This window comes from Nymphalis io, chromosome 16 (genome assembly GCF_905147045.1).
Source record: "Nymphalis io chromosome 16, ilAglIoxx1.1, whole genome shotgun sequence".
NCBI classification, from domain to species: domain Eukaryota; kingdom Metazoa; phylum Arthropoda; class Insecta; order Lepidoptera; family Nymphalidae; genus Nymphalis; species Nymphalis io.
In genome coordinates, this window is record NC_065903.1 from 11,148,419 (window position 1) to 11,170,947 (window position 22,529).

General features: G+C 34.2%; 3 protein-coding genes across 3 annotated transcripts; 2 read left to right on the plus strand and 1 right to left on the minus strand.

Moving 5' to 3' along the window:
- Nucleotides 1-361: 361 nt before the first annotated feature.
- On the plus strand, nt 362-2,595 carry LOC126774346 (ER membrane protein complex subunit 8/9 homolog). The gene is made up of 4 exons (XM_050495831.1): nt 362-665; nt 886-1,035; nt 1,275-1,380; nt 1,595-2,595. The coding sequence occupies exons 1-4, from the start codon at nt 453-455 to the stop codon at nt 1,774-1,776; spliced, it is 651 nt and encodes a 216-aa protein (XP_050351788.1). The 5' UTR covers nt 362-452; the 3' UTR covers nt 1,777-2,595.
- Nucleotides 2,596-2,704: 109 nt separating this feature from the next.
- Nucleotides 2,705-14,276, minus strand: LOC126774359 (alanine--glyoxylate aminotransferase 2, mitochondrial). The gene is made up of 17 exons (XM_050495849.1): nt 14,144-14,276; nt 12,442-12,524; nt 11,433-11,617; nt 11,175-11,298; nt 10,302-10,490; nt 9,912-10,040; nt 9,621-9,773; nt 8,854-9,075; nt 8,316-8,561; nt 8,188-8,229; nt 6,354-6,482; nt 5,639-5,798; nt 5,085-5,299; nt 4,448-4,554; nt 4,061-4,201; nt 3,495-3,809; nt 2,705-2,864 (listed from the first exon to the last, which is right to left on the minus strand). The coding sequence occupies exons 1-17, from the start codon at nt 14,163-14,165 to the stop codon at nt 2,738-2,740; spliced, it is 2,589 nt and encodes an 862-aa protein (XP_050351806.1). The 5' UTR covers nt 14,166-14,276; the 3' UTR covers nt 2,705-2,737.
- Nucleotides 14,277-15,873: 1,597 nt separating this feature from the next.
- On the plus strand, nt 15,874-18,341 carry LOC126774333 (translocon-associated protein subunit alpha). The gene is made up of 5 exons (XM_050495810.1): nt 15,874-16,084; nt 16,610-16,801; nt 17,092-17,369; nt 17,648-17,888; nt 17,971-18,341. The coding sequence occupies exons 1-5, from the start codon at nt 16,024-16,026 to the stop codon at nt 18,039-18,041; spliced, it is 843 nt and encodes a 280-aa protein (XP_050351767.1). The 5' UTR covers nt 15,874-16,023; the 3' UTR covers nt 18,042-18,341.
- The last annotated feature ends 4,188 nt before the right edge of the window (nt 18,342-22,529 follow it).

The window sequence follows — 22,529 nt, forward strand, 5'->3', positions numbered from 1 at the left end:
TATAAAAATTTTATTTAAATAATATTTAAAATTGTTTATACAATATATTTTACATGTGGTTAGAATTCAGAAAACAAAGAATATTTACTCATATTATACCTATTTAAAATTAAATAAGTATAACTTAAAAATTTGGCTATATTTAGGAATGAGACCTGGACCTCGAAAAACCTCGGTGACTCTTGATTTGCCTGATAAAATATATTTAGACGACATGTGTTTATATAATATAGTTAAGCAAAATTGTATAGAAAATTAGGTAATTTTATTTGATGAAATGTAAAACTGGTACAATTATAGGGTACCTTCCAACTCTGTGAGTAGTGTATTTGACATTTGACTTGACAGTGACATTAATTATTCTGCTGAACCTGCATACGATTACCAATTATTTATAATTAACTTACAGTTTACATTCCATACGTTTATTATCAGTTAATAACTAAGTAAAAATGGGTGAAGTGTCGTTAGAAACATCCGCCTATGCAAAACTAATTCTACATGCGGCGAAATATCCGCACTGTGCTGTGAATGGAGTGCTCCTTGCTGATGGTACCAAAATCAGATCAGGAGCCAAAAATCAAGACTTAGACATTGTGGATACAGTACCACTATTTCATCATAGTCATTATTTATCTCCAATGGCAGAGATTGCTTTAACACAGGTAACATTTAAAATATTTGTTACCTAGCATGCTCAGATCAAATCGTAATGAACAGTCATAACTATTTTCAAACAGATCAATAAACAGTTATAACTATTTTTAAACAGATCAATAAACAGTTATAACTGTTTTCATATTCATTATTTATTTAGACATCGTTAGTAAAATTTGAATGAAATGTTTATTAATAATGAAGTTACTTTATGTGTATTAATTGCAGATAGAAACGGTAGCCCAGGCTGACAATAGAGTTATAGCTGGTTATTATGCTGCCTGCGAGAATTTCAGAGATAATACAGTTGAAAAGTGTCCAGGACAAAAGATCGCTGAAAAGATTGCTGAACATTTTCCATCAGCTGTCTTCGTAGTTGTAAGTCTAACATAAATCAATATTTTAAATTGTCAATAATTTTAATTTGTGTAAATTACATAGATGTACAGTCTATTTTGAAAATGAAAATTTTCAATAAATATATTTATTAAATGATATAACAAAAAAAAATATATGTATCTATTGTGTAATAAAGTGTATTTTGTAATAAAAGTTTCTTTCTAAGCTGACGTTCTACTTTTCTACAAAAATTTATATATAAAACATTGTTTATTTAGATTGACAATAAAAAGTTGGTGCAACATTTGGATACTCCAGCTATAAAGCTACATAAGTACACTGAGGGAAAGTGGAAGCCAAAGGATGCCAATAAAGTCTTATTCCGTAAGTAGTACATACTTTATGTATATGTAAAATACATTTAATGTCATTTTTTAAGTAATTAATAATGCCTGTATTTAATTATTTCTTTGCTCTATAATAACTTAAAAAAAATATACAACATGGTCAATTTTCACACAAAAAAATTAGTTTACCTTTATTTACATAATTAGTCACTATGCCAATCAGAAAAAAATAAGTTTTTAAATGTTTTTAGAGACACCATATGTTTTGGAAACTGTTTCACACTTACTACAGCGCGGTGTGCAGAAAGACCTCATCGATTTTGACAACTACTTGGATGATCTATCACAGGATTGGACCAATCTTGGCATTGAAAAACTTATTGCCAGTATAAATGCATCAAACTCCATTGATTGTAAGGATAAGGCTTATTAAGATAGAGTATATTAGGATATTAGTTAATTGACCTTTTATTTATCTAGTGGATCGAGTGAATTTCATGAACTTTGTTATTTTCAGTGTTGCAAGTAAATAATTTGTAAGCTTTCAATAATACTTACAAGTGTAACCTGTTTTTTCTGTTATCTATGTATATTATTATGGTACCAATTCTTTTGTATGCAATCTATAAACAACTAATTTAACAATTATTGCTTTGCCTCATATCCAGTTTCAGAATTAAATTTAAATAAATATAACTAATTTAGCTTTAAACTAATGAACATTGGGTAATGGCAGCCAATTAATACAATGAGTCGCATAATAAATTAAATTTTGTCTAATAATGTAATACATCTGGACAAAATGATGGTGACAGGCGATAAAAACTAAATAAGTTAATCCAACTTTAATCAATGTTTCAGAAACTAAAGTTTAATTAACATTGTTACAAAAGAGGCAGTACGACATATTATATATAATCTTTAATTAAGTGTAAAATGGTATAGGTAAAAAAATGGTTTTAAACTAATATTGAATTATTATATTCATTATATGACTTACAATTATGTGGATAAGGCATGTATTGGGGATTAATTTTGTTAGTTGTAATTGATTGTTTTGTTGAAGGATTGTTTTTCATTGTAATAATGGAATTACATTTATATTGGTGTTTGCATTTATTATATAGAAAATGTTTCGATGTGAAATAACCATTTGTGTATTAGTAATAAATGGCCTATGAAATTATTGCCAACTATCATGAACTGATTTTAAAAAATTATAAAGCCAAACCAATTTAAATATGTTACATTATTATCAATTAAAATTATTTTACATAATATGAATATTTTTAATAATGATTGTGATGACCGAAAATTTAAATAGTTTATTTATAAAGAAGCATTTATACGTCAAAATAAAAAAAGATTTATTATTACATTATATTATATTTATATCACACAAAATTATTAAAGTAATCTTCTATCAATTTCTTACATTTATTAATACTTCCCAAGTCTCCAGCTTTCCCTTGGAATTTTCCATTCTTAAAGGCACCTTTACATTTTAATATATCAGTTATTCTGAAAATAATAAGTAAAATAATATTAAAATAGTACTTATGGGTTTAAAATAAATAAGTTCGAAATTTACTAATTAACTAAATAACTTATATATTTTTATAGCATAAATATTTTAAATTTAGTTTCGTCAAGCAAATAAAGAAAAAAATTTGGAACTTCTTAATTTAAATGAAATTGTAATTGGTTTGATTTTGTTTATTTTTATTTAATCCTTGTTTCTAGTAACGAACAAGACTTTATACATTGATTAACAAATAAACATTATACTTGATCTAAGTTATAATGTAAAATAACTTTTTGAATTAGTTATAAAAGTACATATTACACTAACAAAGGAAGTTCTGGTATGATCTTTAAATTAAACAAATTTGACAGAATCCATACTCTTATGTAAAGTATAGCAAGCTTTTTTTGTCCTACCAAATGAATTCAGCAATAATTATACACCACAAATACCCATTACTTTATAAGTAAAATAAGACAGCTATAAATGATCAAACCATAAATAATTAAATATTTTTTACTGATTTGACATATTTCTTACGCAAGCTGTATCACTCCCTAAGCAATTTTTTTTTAAGCAGTTGCATATCCTGTCCCTTTCGGTTTTTTAAAGACATAAGTACTTACTGTTGTCCTAAAGCTTTAAAGTCTGTTTCTGCACCCTGTATAATGATTTGACCTTCTTTAGGCTTATCCTGGTCTTCGGATGCTACGAAAACAAACATCTCTTCATTTTCCAATCCCTTACAAATAGCGCGGTTGAAGTCAGGGTTAGCCTCCTTCTTAAACATAAATAAATATTTTGGTTTCGGTTGAGTATTTTTTATTTTGTCAACTTCGTACTGAGCTAACTCTGACAGGACATTTTGTAAATTCTTATTCGTTATTTTCAGGTTTTTCTGCAATTTAGATACTAATTCCTCATGTTTCAATGGTTCATTTCTGTAAAGCAAAGAATTGTTTAAAAATGACTGTATATTTAGGTTATTGAATTTGTTTTTAAACCAATGATATCCGGTCAATTCAATGACAAAGTTTATTTGTCTGTACACCTGTGATTTGAATAGGCTATAAATATTTATTGTATATCCTTCTCAAAAAAAAGGGAGAGGAGGCCTTTAGCCCAGCAGTGCGACATTCACAGACTGTTACGGTAAAAATAATAATAAAATTTAATATCGGTGTTGACTTACTTCAACAGTCCTATTAGAGCCTTCTCTCTGTCCAACATTCTTTGGAATGTTTTTGTAACACGATTACCAACAAGGAACCTGAGGTTTGTCTTTCCTTTCTTCCCCGGTTCGACACCTAACAGTTTTATCATTTGCAGCTGACTGAAAAAAGGTCAAAGAAAGTGTATATATTATTAGTACCCACATGTTAGGTAAGAGGGGTAGATATGGTAGGGTGGTGGAGGAGGGGGGGGGTCGTTAGTTTTAGTGTTGTGAAAGCGTAACAGACAGACAGAGCTTTCGTATTTATATATATATTTTAATTTTAAATGAAATTAAAGTTTTTATTTAGACTAAGGCAAAAAATGATTTTCAAAACGACGGACCACAGGTAGTTTACATGTTTACCTTAAATTAGTAACGTGTGTTCCACAACACATGTTTTCGTCAATATCACCGATGCAAATCACGCGTATCGTATCCATGCAATCCTTAGGCAGCCCCCTCGTGTGTGCCTACAAACATAATTGCATATATATTGACGCGGAGAGGGTTGAACCCCTATAGGTAAAACATGTCAATCTGAACCATAATCTTTGACGAAAGAAAAAAATTTATCTTACTTTGCGTTTCTAATTTATTTTATGCCAGGCCGCGAAGGGGTAACGTCATGTCGAAAATTTTTAAAAAGTTATTGTTTCATCAAAAGTTTTGTTGCATGATTAAGACCACATTCAAATAAGTTCATTGATTCATTTGATAAGTAACTTAATATTGTAATACTTGACTCGAATGTTAAAGTTGGACTCGCATATTTATGGTGCCTTTTCAGTACTTAGTCACTTAATATAAAAAAGGTTTTAAACAATTAATTTTTCAAGTCATCAGTGAACAGTCTCACAGACAATATATCGTCATTCCAGTTTTTTGCTATCATGATCGATACAAACAATAAAAAATATATATATTAATCCCCAAATGCCAACAAGCAAAGCCTGCTCTGCCTGTTATTAAACCTGAGGATTGATAAAAAAAATCTTAATACCTCATTCAAATCAGGATCATTTGCTTTTAAAAATTTGACAGTAACTGGTGTGGCCGAACGTATGTGTTTGTTGCATTGTTCTTCAACAACCTGTATCGTATCATCACCGATGGTTGTTGATTCAAGTTCGACGAAACATTCATCAGCACCCAACCACCAGCTCGTCGTGGGCAAACTGTGATCTCTTTCTAATATTGCCGACAATAGATGTTGACCTGTAACCATGGCATAATAAATATTGACTTAAGTTTGATTTATACTTACAGCCAGATATCATTCAATTTATTAATTTTTATGAGTAAACAAAACAATAAAATCTGATAATCTTTCGATAACTTATAATAATCTGGCTAGATGTAGCTATTACTAATAATCCAGTACAATATATACTTATAAAATCATTAGTCCTGACAGACTATTAACACACAGCCAAAACTACTAGTCTAAAAAGTTGAAATTTGAAAATAAGGTGTATTTTGAGTTGAATATAAGGTTTATTTTATTAAGATACACTTAAGGATTTTTAGAAATATATATAACAGTTATGAACACACCCGAATGTTGCTGCATATGGTCGAACCGTCTTGACCAATCAATTTTCTGTATTACATTTGTACCAACTTCTATTGGTTCCTGGGTAAAATGAACAGCTTGATCTCCTTTACGAAGCACTTGCAATACTTCTATATCATTTAACCAGCCTACATCGAAAGGCTGAAAGTTTAATAATAAAAGTTATATTCTTTAATGACAATCACAAAGATATACATGTATATAAGTTTAGCAACAACTACATAAGCATTTATCAGGCCCTTCGTACTCACACTAGTGTGGGGGGCAGAAGGTGTTAGGTACCCTATGTCTTACATACCCCTGACAATGTGTATGCAAATTTCATGATGATCAGTTAAATGGTTGGGATGTGAAAGTGTAACAAACAAAGAAATAAACTCGCCCATTTATAATATTAATTAGGATTATAATTATCGAATATAGATATAAAAGGTTTTAAAGCTGTGATAAATTCTCGTTTCTAATATTGGTACCTATTATGCAAGCGTCAATAGCACAATTGTTTTAGTAGCTATCTAGCAGTGTTAAAATTGTAGGTTCCATCCTGATCCCTTGTGGAATTGTTATCCCCAGTCTTATGTGCATGTTGGATACAATTTATTATTTAATGCTTAATTGGAGGGGTAAATAGGAAGTTTAGTAATTCCTTCAAAAAACAGTATTTTTTTTTTAAATCTGCTTAAAAAATGAGCATACCTGGCCTCCTCCTGCTGGAAAGAGTATTGTATTCTCTAAGGTTATTTGAAATCCTTCAAATTTGGACACCTTTCCATACTCAACTATTGGCTCCTTAGTTTCTTCACATTTAATTACTTTAGAATTGAACTATTGGAATGTATAAATAGAAAATATAAAATACAATATACACAGGAGAGTTAAGATTTCTATTCCATTTTATGACATGCTTAGAAGATATCCAATTAAAAATATATACACTCATCTCTAAAATTGTTTAATTCATTGATAAGCTGATGCTGTCAAAATAGGAAGGAAAATACCTTATTACTTACAGTTTCTATCATATTTTCGTTCTGTCAATTTGTTTTGACTTGTAATATTCAAGAAAAACAATTATGTACTCAAGCATAAAATTACAACAATTAATGTAATTTTTTTATTTATATACTTTTCTAGAAAATTATTATAGAAGGTATTTACTTTGTTTATTTTATTATCTTCATTTTAAATTTATTAAAAAAAAAATTACTATTCATATAATTTTAGATTGGTTTATTGAAATAAAATTCAATTAACTTATTGTTTCAATCAAACATAATTCTTAAGAATGATAATGATAAGCTTACCTCTGTAAGAAAACTATCTTCTTGACACTTAAATACCATTTTTTTTGTAATATTTTTATCTTTTAATTTTGTATTCTGTAATCAATACCTGTGTTTTATTTAGCCAAGGCTATTTCTTAATTATTTTTTTTGTAATAAGTAATTTAAAAATTGGATCTGTAGCCTGTACTAGCCGCAAAATCTGTAAACCTAGCCTTATAACGGACTTAAAAAGATAAATGATTATAGGTATAAAAATACATTTATATAGAAATAGCGTGCTATGAACTCCATCAAATTTTAAATTTGACAAATAACCTACTTAAGTACTTGATTGATAAAATATTCAGAATGACATTGACGGTTGACCACTTTGAATTCGTCTAGAAACGTTACTTCTAACAACTCCATTATGTCTTAAAAACTACGTATATAAAAAAATAATAAGGTCATTGAATAATATGATGTGTATTATTACTTCATGTCTATTAAGCTGGTTATAAGATTTGAAGTTTGTTTTCACTTTTTTGTGAAATGAATTATGATGTTTAACATAACAATAGGTCTGTCCGGAAACACAGCTGTGCTTTGAGAACTGATGACTGTTGAAAGGAGATGGACTCTTTCCGCTAACACGGTCTTTCAGGTTGTCAGGTTATTCAGGTAGACTTCTCGGGATGGATCATGGACAAGGATTTCTTAATGATATAAAAAGAAGGGCTCTTGTCAGTAACAACGTTCCTGCTCTTGAGTCTTTTGGAACTAGGCGTAGTGGTGGTAAAAAGCCTTGGTGGCTTGCACTTGTTCCCTGATGATGGAGTTGTGCTTTTTTTGTTGGATGGTACATGCCTAGTCTCACCAAAGAATGTAGGTGTAATAGTGTAGAAACTTTTTAAAACATAATTATATTACTTCGTCTTATTGCCTGCACTGGTGATAGAAAGAAAATTCAAGCAATCATATTTGAAGTCATGACACACAAACTATTTTTAATTTTAATTTGCATAATCGTCTTTGTAAATTATTTTGGTGTGAGTACATAAATTGATGATGAAGTTATTTTTTTTTAATTTATTAATAATCATAATATAACTAGGAGAAGGCATCATTGTGGGTTTGTTTCATAGATTAAAAAAAATATCGAATAAATAAAGAAAATGGTTTTTTTTTTCTAATATAATTGCAATCTATTTATTTTTCTTATAATTATTAAATACTTGATCCAACACTGATATGGCGAAATCGACGTCGTTTTTGTTGATACACATAGGAGGTTTTATTCTCAACGCCTGAAAAATTAAAAATAATTTTAAACAACAAAAAGGAAAATTTAAATATTAATTAATTTTGCATTTGTAGGATTGTTAAAACTTACATTACTATATCTTCCTCCAGTTCCAATTAAGATTCCCAAATCTTTGATCGATTCTAGGATATCTTTTACGTCACTCAATTTCAACGGTTGCTTCGTGCCCGGTTCAACTAACTCTAATCCTATCATTAATCCTTTACCGCGAACATCACCGATTACAGGATAACATTTTTGTAAAGCCATTAATTGTTCTAGAAAATATCGTCCTGTTTCTTTACAATTTTGCTGTAGTCCCTCTTCTTCAATGACCTGTAGGTATCAAAGTGATCGTTTTTATTCAGAGTAGAGGAGTTAGATTTGTTTCGGCATTAATTTTCAAAAATCTACCATCTATACGAAAATAGACACATCAGAGCTGAGAATAACAGGTAAAAGAAACCCAGTTGTAAAACTGGCTGATAACTATGTCTCACAATAAGGATAAGGAATTTAGTCATACTTTTTTTATAAAAGGCCTTCAAACTTTTTTGTTATAATAATAATAAACAATTTCATGTTTGGAATATTATCAAATAGATAATTCGCAATTATATACATTTACCTCCAAAACAGCTTTACCAACAGCAGCAGCCATTGGATTACCTCCAAATGTATTAAAATACGAGCTTTTGTTATGAGCTTCAGCTATTGCCTTTGTTGTGACAACTGCAGCGAGTGGAAAACCATTACCAATTCCCTTGGCCATGGTGACTATATCTGGTTGAATATTATGGTTCTGGAAGCCCCAAAATGCGTCGCCTGTGCGACCAATGCCGGTTTGCACCTGTTATGTTAAAACTATAAAGTAACAGCCTGTAAATGTCCTACTGCTGGGCTAAGGCCTCCTCTCCCTTTTGAAGAGAAGGTTTGGAGCTTATTCCACCACGCTGCTCCAATGCGGGTTGGTGGAATACACATGTGGCTGAATTTCGGTGAAATTAGACACATGCAGGTTTCCTCACGATCTTTTCCTTCACCGAAAAGCACGAGATGAATTATAAACAGAAATTAAGCACATGAAAATTCAGAGGTGCTTGCCCGGGTTTGAACCCACGTTCATCGGTTAAGATTCACGCGTTCTTACCATTGGGCCATCTCGACGTTAAAACTATAAAAAGTACTAAAAATTGTCAAATAAACAATAATATAACACCTGATTACAAAAAAATACATTTTAAAATAGACTCGTAATAACTGTGAAAATATTATAATATAACTGTGATAATAATTATTTATTGCACAGGTTTTTGGGAAATTACATGCTTGATAACACAACTGATGACTCATTGTAAAAGTATCAACGTAACTTATGTATTACATTTATATTACCTCATCAGCAACATAAAGACCTCCATGTTTTCTTATCAATTCAGCTGCTTTCCTAATATATCCCTTCGGAAACTGAACTGCGCCATTTACTCCCTGGATAGATTCCGCAAAGAATGCTGCAACTCTGCCAGCTGGCACTGAATTTTCTAAAATCTGATAATGAAAGTTTACAACATTAAAGGATTACAAAAATATTAGAGTAGAAGATCTATATTGAGGATGAAAAAAATAATTATTATTTGACTTTTAAGTCTTGAGATAAAATTACATCATTAATCTACTAGAACATACCTCTGAGAGCTGTTTAATGTATTTATCAGAAGACACGCAATCGCCTTCGCACGTACACGAATCTTGCACCTGAGATACGGAGTCCCGGCAGCCACCCCAGATGCCTCTGTAGGGATCTGGTAGCATCGCCTGCATGAATTCATTAATCTTATTAAAGATATTGGGATGAGATCATAGACAATTTAGTACTTTTTAAAAATTTGATATATTCCTAACAGGAATCATATTAAAACATGAGAATCTAATAATTAAACAAAAGCAAAAATTCGCCTTTCTTGAAGAAGAAAAGAAAGGTCTTCCACTTTTTTTATCGGAATTTATAATTGGCACAATTCTATCGTTTACGAATTGTAAGACTGTATAATAATAATAAAAAATACATATACTCACATGATGCATGCCAGTGGGTACTGGAATAGGCATTCGGTAAGACTGCATAGCCGTTAAGCCCATTAGAGTACTGGAATAGCCATGGTAACTACTTTGTAAAGATATGACGTCATTACTGCCCGTGTAAGCCTTGGCAAGGAGTAATGCGAGATCGTTTGCTTCTGTACCACTGTTTACTAGATACACCACCTAATGTATATAAAAAATATATTAGTAAAGCACATATATATTCATATATTTAATATGTATAGTGCCTCGTTGATCTAGTGGCTAGATTTAAGGCTGTGGACCCAGAGGTCCTGGGTTCAATTCCCGAGTCGGGGCAATGAACAGTTATTGTGTTTTTCTGTTGAAAATTCTCGGTAACAGGAATACTGGAAGTTGGAGGTGTATACACTCCTCGGAAAGCACGAAAAGCCATTTTTCCTGCGCCTAAACTCTTTCCGGTCGTGTCGGATTACCCTCCCATCAGGTTATGAGAGGGAATAGAGACTGTCCGGAGAACATTATTATTATGTATAGCGCGTGCATCTTTTTAAACGTGACAAATAGAACCTTCGGATGCTTTTTCAGTTATTATTTGCATTGCATTTATTATATTGCACAAAATTTAATTTTAATTTAAACAGCGCCGGTCCTGGGGTAAAGCGAGAGAAGTGAACGCTCTATATAGGTGCCAGGTAGGGGTGCAAAAATGTCAAAAACAATTTTCAGGGATACATAAGCGTTGTTTGATTTGTAAATATTATTTATATAACATTAACTGAAATGCAATTGATGTGAAGTGAAACAGCCGATCAAAGGGTGCTGGAGGATCTGAAGGCCCAGGGTCTGCGCTGCACTTAAATCACTAACATAATCAATTTTAGAAACCTTCAAATCACCAGGAAACTTCGCAGTAAGTTTTTCAACGTATTCATAGATTTTTGGGTGTCTATAAATGTTCGTTACATGCCAGAGACTGTCTATCTGTTCGTGCAGCGCAGCTGATACTTTACTGAAATCAGTATAATTATTATTAACGAATTCATTCATTAAAAAAAAACCATATATAACTGTCGAATAAAAATCACGGAGTAACAAACTCAATAAAATATTACACAGCAATAATAGCGAAAGTATTAAACTCACGGGTGGCAATGTCCTACCGATACGGTTACTATTCCTCCAAAGAGGTCGAGGTATCGTCTTCCTTCGTGGTCGAACAGCCACTGCATGTGTCCCTGGTGAAGTACCAATGGCCGCTTGTAGATGTCAAATATAGCTGGTGCTATGTTTTCCGTTTTTATTTTATCAGTCTTTTGGACAGATGGACCCTAAATTGAAAACAATACTTTTATTATTCCAGTATGTTATTATCTTTTATAATTAAGTTACTGATATCCAGTCCCGATGGAGAACGAAAGAATGGAGACTTTTATATGCAAATATAATTTAGTTTATTTGCATAAAACATGATAGTATACATTTTAACATACCCAAACATGTCAAGTCACATATATGACATGCAAATCTTATCATAGATATTTTTATTCTTATAAAAATCTTACATTTAATAATAAAACACGAGTATATTAACATTGCAGACTTAAATCTATGTAACCAATACCCGTTTTTTTTCCGGCGACTGGATCTCACTTTCCTTTATGGGCTATTTAGATAACCTGTGTTAAAGATAGCAATTAACCGGCCCCAAGTTGGGTAAGCAGTATGGCTACATACAAGTAAATGATAGCTATTTAAGGCTTGAAGTAAATAACAACATTTCTGTTACTCAAATAAAGATACAAAAGAAAGACAAAAAATATGCTTGTTCATTATAATAGGTCTTGCGTTAGTCTCCGTTGTGATTGGCTGCTATGACCAAAATCGATTGTAATAACATCATCAAACCATTGCAGGTAGGCTTTGTGCAAGCTCGTCTGGGTAGGAACCATCTACTCATCATATATGCTATCGCCAAACGGCAATCTATATAATATATATTATACAGATAACCAGGTTGGTGGCACATAAGGGATGGATAATATTTCTTACAGTGCCAACGTCTATGGTATTGGGCGGTGATGACAACTTATCATTGGACCATTTGCCAGTCTGCCTATCTTTTTTTAAATAAATAAAAAATAAAAAAACTCACTGAATATATTTTCGGAGTAAAGTCACATTTTGGTAAGGCAGTCGCATGCCGCCTTGTAAATATTTTGTAGTAACTTCTTGTCACTGCAACATTGCAAACGTAAAATTTTAAAATAAGAAAATAATCGTTTTTTTTGTCTGTTAATGTCCCACTGTAGTGCCTTCTCTCCCTTTTGAGGGGGATTCGATTCGATTCGATCGACTTTTAAACATTTAAAAAAAATGCTTTCTACCAATACCTCTATTCGCCATTACTGTCTGTCGTCACTGTAACCGCAAGACTACAATAGAATTAAAATAAATTTGAATTACAAAATCTTGACCATTGACATCCGAATATATTATTGTAACATTCGTACCTAACTATTATAAAGACGCTTTTGGAATAATCATATCATATTCAGTTTTTATTAAATGTTAACGTGATCGCGATGAGAATAAAATTTAAGGGAGCGTTATGAGTACAACGTTTCTATATGTAACGTATAAATGCAACGTTTCTGAGGCTACGTTTAATTTACTTCCACTTTATTTAATGCTTGAATCATTTTTTTACTGTGGACACAAACTCGTTGATGAATTAGAATATGCAATTACTTATATAATAATAATATAGAACAATATACGTATACTCTCATATAATATTCTTCATTTATTTATCAATTATATATTACGCACACATTACATTTTTTATTTATTAATTTAATATAAAATATATTTTTACTACATTGTTGTACGTATTCTATTCTTTGTTAAATATTTTATTTTATCTAATTTAAGACAATTGTTTGCCAAAAATCAATGTTGATGTTTGATTTGTAAGTCAACCTCAGTAACTACAATAGCCACTGTAAATACAATTTTACATACATACAAAGTCAATATTTTTTTTTAATGATAAAATTTAATATGTAATAATATTAATACATAATTTATTCCACGGTATGTCAAAGCTTTACTTAATAATAAATATATTAGCTATCTAATAAAAAATCTTTGTTTATAAGTATTGAAGTTGAGGCAGATAACCTCTATTTGGATTTGTATAGATATAAACTTGTAGTGATATTTAACCTCTTTAATTTTTATTATTTTACCTATACCTAATTAATGTCACATTTCACTATGTACTTTTATTATGTAGAATAAAAGTATTTATTCGACGTTTTCCTATTACAATTTGTTCTAAATAATATTTTAATATAAAATGGATGAATACATGAGACCTCATCATGTTCCACCTATGAAACGGCAATATTGGATAAGCTATTCATAAAACCAAAAAATATATTTTTTGCTAGACACGCTCTAGCAACGAGCTAATTGAAGAGTCGGTAGACAATTGTTTTTAGGATTTAAAGTAATAATTATAAAAAAAATAATGTGATTTTAAAAATTTTGATGTACGCAACGTATTTGTTTCCGGAATTTTAGACTTATCGCTGGATGACGCTCACAATCAAGCATTGTTTCTAGGGTAGCAGAAGTTAGTTCGAAATAATACATATCGGCGCAAAAGCTTCTCTTGTACAACTAGTATCATCGTATTTCGCTAACGTTTGCCGTAGTAAGCATATAGCAATGCGGCAACAACAGTCAATTAGAAGTTGCTTCTCCAAGGTCGTTATGAAAAGCAACTTTGCCTGCCTACATATGACCTAAGAGCCAGCGATCGGCAGACTTACTGTAACTCTTTTACTTACTGTAACTGTTACTAAACTCCATATTGATGCTACTATTTCACCTGCCGTAGGTGAAATGGGGATTTACTATTCCCGTCGATGGTTCCTTTGGGCTTGTCTAGAAGTCAAAAAACGTCAAAATTGAGTTTTAAAACGTGATCGCACATGTCTGCCTTTTTTATTAAAAAATTCAATTCGCCACAAGGCTATGTGTGAATAAGGTCTATGTCAGTAAAGTCAGTAACAAATAACACGTAAATATTATATAGTTTTATCAACAAAGACTAAAGATAATAGAAAAAGACATAAGAAAAATTAACCGCGTCTTAAAACATGGTCTAACTATTAATGAGGATAAAAGTGAGGCAAACATAAATAAATATTCTAAGCATAATATTAAAGACAAAGTTATAATACCCGATGCTGATCGTCTTCCATCTCTGACGTTTTTACCGCCACCAAAAGGCTTACCATCACTACGGAATATCGTTAAAATTTTTAAACACTACAATAGATGGATAGGTACCTATTTTCTTTGAAATAATTGACACTACGATTCACAATAAAATATTTCCATTTTCTGAAATTAATACAAATATTTATATACATCAGACCTCATAAAATCAGCATTGTAAGCGATAGATTATTGAGAAATATCCTGCCTCAAGCACTACATTCGATCCGCTCTCTTCTTTGTACTGCTACAAATTGCACACTACATAAAAGAATGTTTATATATACTAGAAAATTCAGCAAATGTACATGTATATGTATGGAGCCATTTAATTGATACAGATCATGCTCTTATGCGAAAATCCAATCGCGCAATAAATATCGACCGCTAGTTGAATAGTTGTAATTGTTTCACGTAAATCCTGATTATTCTCACATTCGTTTGTCAAATTAGCTGATGGGACTGGGTTTATTGCTCCGACACTACGCTGTAGTTTCCTAACATGGACATAGCAATATCGCGCTTGAGATATCGTCTATATCGCTTGAGATATAGACGATATCTCTTTATGGTTCATCTTAACCGAAACCAAAAATTGAGATGACTGCATGCTGCCGCACGCACAATGGAATACTAAGCTTGATCGATTGGCCGTTCGCACTATTCGCAGCCCCTTAAGAACATAAATCGCAGATTTTACATCCCAAATTATCTATCAGGGGCCGGATACCTGATAGACTTCAATACTCTTCCTAACATCTAATGTTTCGTACATTAGTTTTTCGTTTAGGCCGGATATTTAAATACAAGAATACCATTTTTTTTAAATAATAAACTATAATATCAACTTTTTCATAGAATACATGTTTCTTATTCGTTTTGTTATTTACCTACAATAAATCTTTGTATTCAACTCATAAGTATAAAGTTTAAGCGCATATATGTAGCCATATCATTATATAATAATGGTAATTATTTTATTTCAGTCACAGTTGTAGTAAAAAACTTACATGTATAACCTAACTTAAAAATAACTGAAACGAAATATAAAATATAAATCTTAGGTAAATATAACGTTACAAATTCTGATTTAACCCATAGGACAATAATACAATGTAAACTACGATTTTATTATATTGGTATTACATTTTTTGTCGAGCTTTATAAGATTATAGTTATATTTTAAAATCTATTTTCACTGTACATTTTATCAAAATTATGCGAACACATATTAAAACCGGAAAATTATACGATTTAATAGTAAGAGCTGTCGCACTAGTGACAAGTGTTCCTTCCACGTCAATCGAGTTGGATATAAAATTGGCATTGGTGAGATTAAGTTTACGCGGTGGTGGCCGTATTGTGTAGAGTGAAGTGAATGGTCTTTAGTCACCTCTAGATATTGACTTGTTTCCTTAAATAATCTTAAAAGAAAAACTTTAAAAAAATGAAATTAATATATCTCACGTTATTGGTTTTACCAGCGGCATTGCTTTGCTTCCAAAGTGGTAAGTATTAAGCTACATTTTTATAGAAAGTATCTATGGAATTACGTGGCAATGCATTCGATTTATTTTAGAAAGAAAGTTCCTATAAATACATTGACATTTGATATTTAAAGATTATTTATTACTCGAATTATATTCAGTAATGACTGATGAATTATAAATATGTAAACTAAGACTTACATTTTACGTATATATTGGCTTAAAATTATAAGTTCAACTTTATTTAATCCTAATTACTCGTAAAATATAATCCATAATTTGAACACTTCATTAAATTGCGATGTAATTTTTTTATTGTTATATCATTTTTTATTTATATATCCAAAATTTTAGCAATGAACTTTATCATTTCTCTTTATGATTTTACTTAAACATGAACTTATATAAATGATTTCTATCAGTGTTTATTATTTATTATATATCAAATCATATTTATTAAGTAAGATTCTGTCAAAACATATGGCAGTAAATACACAAAAGTACATAATCAAAAGAGGTTTTATGTAATTTATTGTTTTATTTCAGCTAATACAATCCTTGTTCGGGCAGATGAAGATGAACTAGATGATGTAGTTGACATTGAAGGTGAAGATAACCAGGTTGTTGGTGAAGATGCACTAGGTGATGATGATGAGTCAGTAATAAAGTCTTCACAAGATGTAGATACCAATATTCTATTCATAAAACCCATTTCCAATTATGGTGATGTGGCATTCGGTAAGTGTTAAATGAAAGTAGTTTTAATTTTATTGGTACACATACTCATTTAAGCTATATTATATTTACGTAAACTTAAACATATTTCAAAAGTGGAAATAGTTCTGAGGTAAATAATTTTAATAAAAGTTACATTAGTTTGTTTATTAGGCTGTTTCAGTGGAAACATGGCAACCTTAAGTTGTCAACAAAAATTGTTACAATATATGTAATTCACTTTATGATATTATCAACTATTTCAATGAAAATATACTATTAAACTAAACTCCAATTTCTAATCATTATTTCAGATCTACAAGCAGGATTTCCTGTGGAGTTCCTCGTTGGTTTCGTCAATAAAGGCTCAGAGGATTACATTGTTGAAACCATGGAAGCATCCTTTAGATACCCCATGGACTACACTTACTATATCCAAAACTTCACAGCATTGCCTTATTACAGAGATGTGAAGCCAAAACAAGAGGCGACATTTGCTTATTCCTTCATCCCTAGTGAGTCATTTGCTGGCAGACCTTTTGGACTCAATATTCAGCTTAACTACAGAGATTCCAGTGGAAACTTCTACCAGGTATCTTAAAATTGATATATCTATTAAACCAAACAAAGCAATTGTGTTTGAAAATTCAATTATATTATAAAAGAAATAAAACATTTCATGTCTAGCATAATATTTGAAACTTAACTTGATAAGTAGGTGGTTGATAAGTTAACTATATATATATAGAAAGCGAGTAAAAAGTAACCTTAAAATTGCTCTCAATATTAGCATTATTTAAAGTAAATGTGTATTGAATTTGTTTATGCATATGTGTTTGTTATATATAATTTATATTATGTAATCAACAGGAGGCAGTATACAACCAGACTGTAAACATTGTTGAAGTATCTGAAGGTTTGGATGGAGAAACCTTCTTCCTCTATGTATTCCTTGGAGCAGCCTGTGTGCTAGCTTTGGTTCTAGGCCAGCAGGCTCTATCATCACTGGCTCGCCGTCGCTCCCCTCGTGCTGCTCCTAAACCCCTCGAGACTGGTACAGCTAATGATGTCGACTATGACTGGCTGCCCAGAGAAGTTGTCAACCAGCTTAGTAAGTACATAATAACTAAATATACAAATAATTATAAACTCTTTGTAATATAATAAGATATAATTTAAATTTTTTGTTACAGAAAAGTCACCTAAGACACCCAAACAGTCACCACGCATGAGGAAAGCAAAAAGATCTGCTGGTGATGATTAATTTCTAGCACTTAGTTATTAACTTAGGAACACCAACATTTGCCTGAATGTAGGCTAAGATGTGTATGTATTAAAACAAATGAAATAGGAGTAGGCTGAATTAATTTCTTTGTCTATGAAAAAAATCTCTAGTGTTGTCGCTTCGTGGTCTATTCCTATTTTGTATTGTTATGTGAAGAGACTGTGTGAATTTTAGTTGCTAAAAGTGTTGAGTAAATTAAGGAACAAATAGTGTGGACAGCTTTGTCATAACGATTGCGATTATGAGAAGACATTATTTAATAAAAACGTTAATTTTTTACATTGTTTTATTCATTTATAATTCTTATCACAATATGTATACTAGAAAATTAATATAATAATAAATATTGCTACAAAACACTTATTTCATCTAACGTTAAAATTATACATTTATAAGTCATGTTCAATTACATTTCAGCATTAATTACAATATGACAAAAATATTACTTTCAGTAATAAATTAAAAAACAACTGAAAGTGAATAAAAAATTATACGATTTGATACTAAAGTAACTTCCCCAACTGAAGCACTTTTACCTCATTAAAAAAATAATTAGTGCTACATATTGCAAACATCTGATTATATTTCCGAATGTTCTGGTCCAAATTAACTCAACCCAAGTCCAATTTATCTTCATAAAATATATTTTTATAAGTATAATAATAATAATATCCTGGGACATTATTCACACACGGCCATCTGATCCCAAACTAAGCAGAGCTAGTACTATGGAAACCAGACAACCGATATTTTTTTTTTTTTTTTTTATATCGCCGGGAGGGCAAATGACTCTACTCCACCTGATGGTAAGTGGTAGTAGAGTCCAAACGCGACGACGGCCAGTACAGACGGGAAAAACGTTCTGCACTAGCCGCCTTCGCCTTGCCGGCCCGCAAGATGCCTCTTCACGCCTCGTTTGAAGGAACCCGGGTTGTAAGAGGAGGGGAATACGTGAGCTGGTAAGGAATTCCATTTTTTGGAAGTGCGACAAAGAAAGGAGTTGCCAAATTTCTTTGTTCGCGATGGAATTGCTGTCACAGTTAGGCGGTGACATCGAGAACCAGCTCGCGTGGACTTAAGAAGGAAGGGGGAAGCAGGAATTAGAGAGAATAATTCCTCAGAGCACTCGCCGTGATACAGTCGATAGAAAGCGCTCAGTGCTGCTATCTCACGACGCAATTGTAAAGGTTCAAGGGTGTTTGTGACCTTTACGTCGCCAATAATGCGTACGGCACGTCGCTGCAACCGGTCCAAGGCCTCAAGTAGGTACTTAGCGGAGCCATCCCAAAGGTGCGAGCAATATTCCACGCAAGACCGTACCTGTGTTTTGTACAGCAGGCACAGTTGTTGTGGCGTGAAAAAGCGCCGCACCTTGTTCAGAACTCCGAGTTTCCGTGAAGCTGTTTTTATAACAGCCTCGATGTAATCCCTTGGACTAAGGTCGCAGCGAACGTCAATCCCCAGCATGGCGATTTTGCTTTGCATCACCAGCGGAGTACCACAGAGGGAGGGAAGAGGGGAAAATGTTGACTTTTTCGCCGTGAGAGCGCATACCTGTGTTTTCTTGGCATTAAACTCAACAAGATTATCAGAGCCCCATTTGGCGATGAGATCTAACGTCCTATCGAGTTCAATGACAAGATTCTCCCGCCTCTCCTCAGTTTCCGCCCGCCCAGCCACTGCGCGTCCGTGGTATCCACCATGCACTGTACTATCATCTGCATAGCAATGTATGTTCCCAAGGGAGAGCATATCATTGATATGCAAAAGAAAGAGTGTGGGAGATAGCACAGATCCCTGGGGGACCCCAGCATTCACTACATAGAATTGTGAAGCGCAACCATCTACTAAAACACGAAGGCTACGCTTGTGTAGGAAGCTGGCAATCCAGGTGCATAGCTGAGCAGGCAGACCATATGCCGGTAGCTTGGAGAGAAGACTTCTGTACCAGACCCTGTCGAAAGCCTTGGAGATATCGAGGCTGACAGCCAACGATTCTCCATGCTTGTCGATAGCTTCACCTCAGAGGTGTGTTACGTACGCTAGAAGATCACCTGTGGACCGTTTTGGTCGAAACACGTACTGACGATCATTAATTAGACAGTGATCTTCTAGGTAATGGATCAGTTGGTTGTTTAAAATCCGTTCCATCACCTTACAAAGTACTGAGGTGATAGCTATTGGCCGATAATTTGCCGGGCCAGACCGATCCCCTTTTTTGGGAACCGCTTGCACATTAGCTCTTCTCCAAGACTCCGGCACACTTCCCGAAGAGAGAGAAAGTTGGAACAGGCGCGTTAACACAGGATACAGCTCCGCTGCGCACTTCTTCAGCACTATGGCTGGTATTCCATCGGGACCGCTAGCTTTCCGTACATCAAGTGATTGCAGCTCCGCACGCACATCACGTTGCCTGATTTTAATGTCAGGCATCGTATGGCCACATGCAGGTATTGTAGGTGGCAGTGCACTACAATCATCGATGACGGAATTGTCGGCAAAGAGTTTAGCCAGGAGATCAGCTTGCTCTTGCGTACTGTGAGCTAGCGATCCGTCCGGATTTCTGAGCGGTGGTAGCGAAGGTTGGCAGAAATTGTTTTGCACAGACTTGGTCAGACGCCAGAAGCTACGGGAGCCCCTAGGATGCGAAACAAGGTCATGACCAATCTGTACAATGCGCTGTGCATCCGCTCTCGTGTATGCCTTTCTACAGGACTTGGAATTTTTATTATAGTTTGCTTTCAGTGAGTCAATGTTAGATGCCCCGCTAATGCAGCCGTTGATCCACTTGCGATATGCCGCCTGCTTAGCTGATACAGCATCGGCACATTCACGAGTGAACCAACGGTTACGCGTACTCCTACTGACGAGATCTGAGCTAGGAATGTAGTATTCCATTCCCAGCATGATCTCGCCAGCAACAGCAGCGGCACTAGCTGTCGGGTCATTCCCACTGAAGCAACGTTCCTTCCAAGGGACCAACGCATAGTAATCGCGCATACCGTCCCAATCCGCCGACTTATAGTGCCAAACGCGACGTTTGCATACCGCTAGTGGCGGCAGCTTGGCCTGTGGCACTCTGGTAGAAACAAGGCTGTGATCCGAAGAGCCAAGAGGAGCCTGAACCACAACCTGATATTCCACCGGGTGAGAAGTCAGCAGAAGGTCCAGTAGAGAAGGTGCTTGCCCATCAATGTCTGGGATCCTGGTGGGCTGATCAACCAGTTGGGTCAAGTCATGTGTGAGAGCAAAAGCATGAGCAGTCCTTCCAGCATGGTCAGTTTTGAGGGATTTCAACCAGGATTCGTGGTGAGCATTAAAATCCCCTAAAAACACCAATTCCGCGTTAGGAAATTGCTCTTGCGCAGCATCTGCCACCCGACTAAGATGGTCAAATAATCGGCTTGTCTCCAAGTCACCATTGTGGGATCTGTAGAGGCACACGTAGACTCGGCTCTGACGAACCAGGTCCACACGTACCACCAACATGGAGAAGGAGGGGTCCTCCAAGCAGCGCAGTCGGTGACAGCAAACATCCGTCCTGACGAATAGCATACTCCGGCTTTCGCTTTGAAGGATTCTTCAAGCGTGTAGCCGGGATAATTAAGGTAGCTGGTATCGGCAGGACGGTGTATTTGTGTCTCCGTGAGAAACAACATTGCTGGCCGTGCTGTCTCGAGATGGTGGTGGACAGCGTTGAGGTTAGTGTGGAGTCCTCGGATGTTAGAGAACTCGACCTCAAACAGCGAGGGTATGGTGGGGGTGAGCACCGCTGTACGACCGTTATTTCTTTTTTGTTGCGCCATTTGGGAGAAATTAAATGGAAAAGAGACGTGAAGCGAGCGATGTATTGCCACGATAGGGATGGGCAAAGTGTGGAGGCGTGTTTCCCCAAGTGGTTGCCAAAAGGAAAAATACACTGACCCGCCGGACGGAAGGGCCCCCGAACCCCCCCGGAAGTGGCCGCCGGGACCCCACCTACCGGTCACCAACCGGCACGACGGTCCACCCCGAGATTATGCGTGGCCTGGTGGGGCAGCCTCACGAGCTGGTTAGGCACGCTCGGGCCCTTGTACTATGCCACGGGCGGCCAGCGGAACAGCCGTGTCTTCGGGTCTCCCTGACCGGCAGGTCAATACAGTTTCCCCCGGCATTGGTTCAACAGCCGTCTCCAACCGGACCAACACCCATCGCGGCAATACTCGCTCGGGCTCTGGCTGTACGCTGGCTGACCTCGAAACGCAAGCCACTTCACGAGTTTTTCACCATGCGTACGGTGGTAACAAGCCAGGCGGATGTTAGCATCCTACCACCAGATGAGCAGATGGTCGCTCAGATATCCCTTAGTCGCCTCTTACGACACCCATGGGAAAGAGAGGGGCAGTGAAATGTATTCTTTCTCCGTCACTGCACGGATAAATATGATATACTACATATACTACTTTTCCTTTGTAAATACATACTTAT